The sequence below is a fragment of the Pristiophorus japonicus genome, chromosome 2, assembly GCF_044704955.1.
Source record: "Pristiophorus japonicus isolate sPriJap1 chromosome 2, sPriJap1.hap1, whole genome shotgun sequence".
NCBI classification, from domain to species: domain Eukaryota; kingdom Metazoa; phylum Chordata; class Chondrichthyes; family Pristiophoridae; genus Pristiophorus; species Pristiophorus japonicus.
Window position 1 is genome coordinate 269,365,800 of NC_091978.1, and position 6,000 is coordinate 269,371,799.

At 40.6% G+C, this 6,000-nt stretch overlaps 1 protein-coding gene across 1 annotated transcript in view; it reads right to left on the reverse strand.

Moving 5' to 3' along the window:
* The window catches only part of cpe (carboxypeptidase E), a 155,722-nt gene extending 151,809 nt beyond the window's left edge, over window positions 1–3,913 (reverse strand). The window contains exon 1 of the mRNA XM_070864333.1: window positions 3,536–3,913. Within this exon, the coding sequence (XP_070720434.1) occupies window positions 3,536–3,821 (286 nt within the window). The 5' untranslated portion in view covers window positions 3,822–3,913. The remainder of the gene's footprint in view (window positions 1–3,535) is intronic.
* Window positions 3,914–6,000: the final 2,087 nt, after the last annotated feature.

Here is a 6,000-nt window from a genome sequence, read left to right on the forward strand (position 1 = left end):
TGTACTTATTATTTACAATCTATGGGGAAACAACATCAAAACTTAGCCCATTAACATTTTAACCACCTACTGTCTCAGAAGCTTTTTAAAAAAAACATTTATGAATTCACTTTGATTTGAATACAAGTAAAAAGTTACTTTTTTTACCCCAGGTCTGTTCTGTAGATAAATAGTCAAAAAAATCTTGAAAGTTGACAATAATCTACTCTCTGGTTTCCAATGATTGTACTTTTCTTTATACCAGCATTGAATAATTTATCATCCATAAAAATATTTGCTGCTTTCCCTATTTCTGGCTGTATTATCTAATGGAAAATATTCAATGACATTTACAGGGTCATACACAGAGAGTGACATTACAAAAGAGATTTAGCTTCCAGGTGATGGTAAAGTGCTTCAGTTGAGGATAGGAATATAACTAAAATACATAACACACCAGGGGATGAAGCTTGTCTTATATCCACTATTGGCAGCCAGACTTACACTCTGCCCGATTTTCGGGTTGCTGATATGCCATTGCTCATTTTGCACTCCTGTTCAAGACAAATTTCACCACCATCATTCTTTAAGATCATTGATAAATTTGCACCAAACAATTAAACATGGCGGAAAGTACGATTTACTCACACACACCTTGATAGTACTTGCTTCATGTTTCTGGGGTCAAAGTTGAAGCCCCGAGGGAGCCTGACTCACCAATCTGTTTGCCATATGTATGCAATGAGTTTGTCCAACCTCAGTAAACTGGGGAGTGTTCTAAGGGGCCTTTCTCCTCCCTCCTTCAAGAAAAGGCCAAAGCTTGTTGAGCTTTTCCTATAGACATTTGGGAAGATGCATAACTTGTACTGACTGACATTTCTAATAGGATGGTTAGTGAGTGAACATTGTTATATCTGGCTTGCCTGCTTCAGTTATTTTAATAGAAAATATATTCAGGGGAGGAGAAAGAAAACAAACTGACCAGGGTTGATATTGCATTAGGAACAAATTAGTTACAGGTGTTCTTACACTATGGCAACAGAGTTCACAACACCTGAGCTATTTTAGTAGGGTAGTAAATGTGTATTTCAGAAATATGCAGTTTTCAACATTACAGCTTCACATATGCAGACAAATCATTATTTAGATTGTTACAGTACCTTGTCTCAAGGATAAATACTCTCAATTTAACAAACATGTTCTAATGTGAAATATAGTCAACATTTAACAATCTGCACAGGAAAGACATCAGTGTGCTGGGCTCAATTCATTCATTACAGGCCTTTACTGTTTAACTGTTAAACCATAAACAGCTGTTTGCTTGCCAGTGTTTTACACTCCTGCAGAACTTCAATAGTTTGTTTGACCTATGTTACAATTTCCATCCTTCCATCCACCCCTCAACATGTCGGCCATGCCAGGTAGCATTTAGGAAGAATAATGGAACCATGTGGGTGGGAGTATTGTGCAGGAAACATTAACCAATGGCAACCAGTCCAGGAGACTTTGGGGGGTAAGCTACTCACACAAGGTATTGATCAGCGAGATGCAGTTGGCATTGTGAATGCGCATAATCTGCATACAATTAAAGAGAACAAAACAACCCCAGAGACACCTGAAGCATGTCTCTCTCGGCTTTCAGCAACACCCCAAAGCTGAAAACCTCCCTCTATCTACATCATTAACATGAGTCAGATGTCTGCTCCAGTTATGGGCACTAAACAGCAGGCAGAGTAAAGGTTGCATGTGTTTCTATTCAGACTGTTATTAAATTGGATTACTGCTGAAAAGTCACATTCCTATTTTTGGAAAGGTACCTTAGCCACTGATTTCTATGCCATTAACAGCAGTGTTGAAAGATGCTGTAATTGCTACAATCACTTGGACATAAGATAATGTAACATTATTAATTAAATGCATTACTTCAAACAAGGATTCCAGTTAACATAACCTTTTACAATTAGAAATCATGCCAGGAAGCAGCTTTTTCCTCTTCTCTCCCCCTCCCTACAACATAAATGACACTTTCTTGTGTGAATTTATATATGACAAGGGAATAGATCAAAATACCAATAGGTTGAATTTCCAGCATATTATTTTCTTATTAGCCCCTTCTCCTTCCCTTCAAAAATGGTTTAATGGCCTAACAGAGATGATAATTTCTATTTTGTGAGCCGAGGTATTTGGGGCATTTCCAAATAATGCTGTGGGCATTTTTCAAAAGGAGCCGAATCATCCCTCAAAACTGAAGCTGAAGTAATCATTTTCTTGTTATGGATTTGGTGAACAGTTTGCATCATACATTTAAAACAAGCACCGTCCCCAAACAATACTTCCATTGCAGACTGCGTCCATGCCGGAGGGAATACCGTGTTATACCACACACTGACCTTCAATGCATTTTCACCTGGTTGTTTTCCCATTTCTTCACTGTAAATATAACTCTTTTCATAAGGAAACACGTCCCAGTTATTTGGAATATGCAGACACATTATTTATTTAATGCACATCTGCCTTCTGACTGTGAAAATAATGTTCTTATTCAAGCTGAAGGCAGAGCAGTCTCCATGACAACTGCAGCCTAGTCATAAATTGTCGCCTGCAGTATAAAATGTGCTGAGGCGATTCAGTTGGGTCTGTTTAATTATATATCAGATATCACTCCACACGTCCTTATAACCTGGAAGGAGCCTAATCTGCAATAATGGAGAACTCTCCCTCCCTCCCATGACGTGACTCAAACAAGAAGACATTTTTGTTGCATGATCAAAAGCACAGACATCTCATGGCCAAATCTGTGCATGCAACCGTGCAAGCTCTGCGTGTTAATATAAATGGCGTTACATTAGAAAGGTTTAACAACAGCCATTTAAAAACGGAAGTGTAAGCGAGATGGGCTGAATGGCTTCACTCCTCTGTACTGAACCTGTGTCTGTGGGGAGGGGAATCAAAAAGTGCAACGGCCTATTAAACACAACCAGGACAAAACGAAAATTGTCTGGAACAATGAAAAGGAAATTGCATTGAAGTGATATTTAATGCGGGTACTTCCGGGCGGACTGCCGGGCAGGTGACAGACAGAAGCCGTTGTAAAGGTTAACACCGGGAGGCAGTTCAGCGGCACGTTAGCTAAACTCCAGCCTGTTGCCCTCCTCTCAAAATATCTGGTTATTGCAGGAATCTAACAAAACACTGCAGGATAATGAGCTTAGATGGCACAACCTTAACAAATGGGTCATGGTATTCCAAAACAAGAGGGGGCAGAGACCCAGCGATGGGCAGAGCCCAGAGAAAGCGGTCAACTCTGCAGCTCAGCATATTACTGCCACTCTCTGCAGTATTTATATAAAGCGTCACCAATTACCAGTACAAAAAAAAATGGTATCAATTCATACAATGAAAACACTGTGAAATATAATTTACACTCATTACTACTTCCATTAATGCAGTCTTTAATAATTTCATTTTTTTCATGCCTGATAAACCTATTTATTTCATGAGCTGACTTTGAAATTGCAAGAATGGATTACTCTGCCCTGGCCGCGGTGTCAATTACCAGGTTCGTGCTTTCCGGGATTGTCAGTCATCTCGATGGCCAGCAGCTCCCGTCCCTCGAAGCTCTTGCCGACCGTGTAGATGCGGCTGATGCTGGGACACTGGAGCCAGACACCAACCAGTGCTTCGCGCAGCTCCGCGTAGCGGTGATACTCAAACGAAATCGCCTCGGACACCGGGTCGGGAACGGAGCGCGGTCCGGGAATATCGGCGGGCATTGCTGCCCTCGCCCAGGCAGCTGCTCCCCACACCGCCGAGCAGGTCAGCAAAAGACGCCACCAAGCCATGTTGAACCGGGCTGGCTGCTCCGCGCCTCAAGGTGAATGAGCCGAGCGAGTGAATGGGGAGAGACTGGCAGCGGCGCCCCGGCAATAAACAGTGAATGACAGCCAGGCGGGGGGAGGAGCCGCTCGCTGCTGACACAAACCAACCTGACACACACCAACTCTAAGACGCACACTTTTAAAGGGCATGGTCAAGGGTAAAGGAGGTCACTTCATTCTGATTACACACTTGCTTGCTCCTCTTTCACAAATTTTGTTCCTGCTACTATCAAGATATTGTGACCAAAGAATGTTCCTACATTTCTTTAAAAAACATTTTTATTGTTATTTCACTATAATAATATAATCTTAACGTCAACCATTTCCTATCTCAATTGGTTAACATAGATTTGGAGATTGTCAGGAGAGCTGCGGCTTTAACCAGAGATCAGAGCTGACCCTGTCCAAGAATACAAAAAGCAGTGAATATAATGTATAGGAAATACCAGCATTCAAATGCCGTACGTTTTACTTTGTGGTGAAGGTTGCAATGTTGCACACCACGGGAATGAGGACGTTATTTGGAGGAGATTGTATTAATTCGACAAATTTGTCAATATGTTTACTTATTTTTTTCATTCTCACAGGATTTGCAATATAAGTCTTGAAATCGTATTGATACAATTTGATTAATCTTGAAGCAATACAAATAATGTTCTCCAAACTTGGTGCACGGCCCAGCATGGTTAACAAATCACCGTGTTGTCCTGCATGGACATTTAGGAAATGTTTGCAATTGCAACACTTTTGTGGAGAAAGTAATGAGTGCATTCAAGTAGGGTCAGTCAGCTGAATATCATCATGAAAACGGAACAAGAAGGGTAATAAAAGATCACATGAGCTGTAAGAGATATAGATAGAAACGTGGAGAGGAGCATGTTCTACATTTATATGCGTATATGAAATGTGATTGGGCAACTGTCATAAAGCAGAGAAAACAATAGTAAACCAAGAAGTAATATAAATGTATTTTCTGTTGTTGCTTTGAACAGGGTAGTTAACAGATTACCCACATATCTAACTTATGCCCATCCAAAGTGCTCAATGTGATATAATGTTGTCATATCACTGTGTGTTGGGTTTCATCTAGACTGAACCTGACTGAACAGTTTCAAGACATTTTGACTGGCATGAGCTATCTCAGCAGTGCCCTCTTCCTGTATGTCCTGGGTGTGAGCTGTACTATAAAAGACCTGTCCATTCTGGCTAATTTATCACGATGTTTTTTTCAGAGACTATCTTGCTTGCCAGAATCCAGAATGGTCCCTTGGAGGAGACTGCCAAAAGTGTGAAGTCTTCCCTGCCCCCCTTTTATTCAGGGACAGTGGTGTGCTGCGCATTGTCACTGTCTCATCATCACTGTCACCTTTGCCTTTTCTTTGAAATGAAGGTATTTTCTAATGTAGAGAGGATGTGGATGTGAAAGAATCATGTATTGAGATGTGATAATATTTTTTATTTGTCTGGACTGATCAAGAACACAGAGAACCAAAAATAATTGATTTGAAAATAATTTTGGTTGAATAACATTGTACATCAGAGTTCCAAGACTTTACTAAGTAGGGCTAGAAATTCATGTATTGAGCGCCACTCCGTCGCGCCATGAAATGGCGATAAAATGGCGGATGCTGCTTTTTCACCAGCTGGTGGTGGGTTCCACAGTGGCCGCCATATTGCTTTTCCCCCTTTGCGCTGCTGGTAACTGGAGCAAGCAAGCCACCAGGACGGCGTTGCATGGAAAGTGAGCACTGTGCCACCTATCTCCATGCCTCCAGATCAATTTCACTCGGTTAGTGTTGCGGCCATTTCCAGCTGGCGAACACAAATTTTTCCCCTTAAATAACTAACAGACATATTATAGAAGAATTTCAGAAACTTACCAATTCTAACTTTTATTTATGAATATTCTTTAAAAATATCACAGAGCAGAATCTGAAGTCACATTGGTTCCCTTAATCTTTTCTTCAGCCGATGTCAGCCTTTTCTTTTGAGAGGGGAGGAGCAAGTCAAAATATTTAGTCATCAGTGATTGATCATGTTTTATTACTAGTTTCAGTGTTATTGAATCTTTTAGATAGTTCATTATTTTTAATGCAATCCTCTGCATCATACAGTGCTTGAGAAACTTTGCTGATTTTGTTGA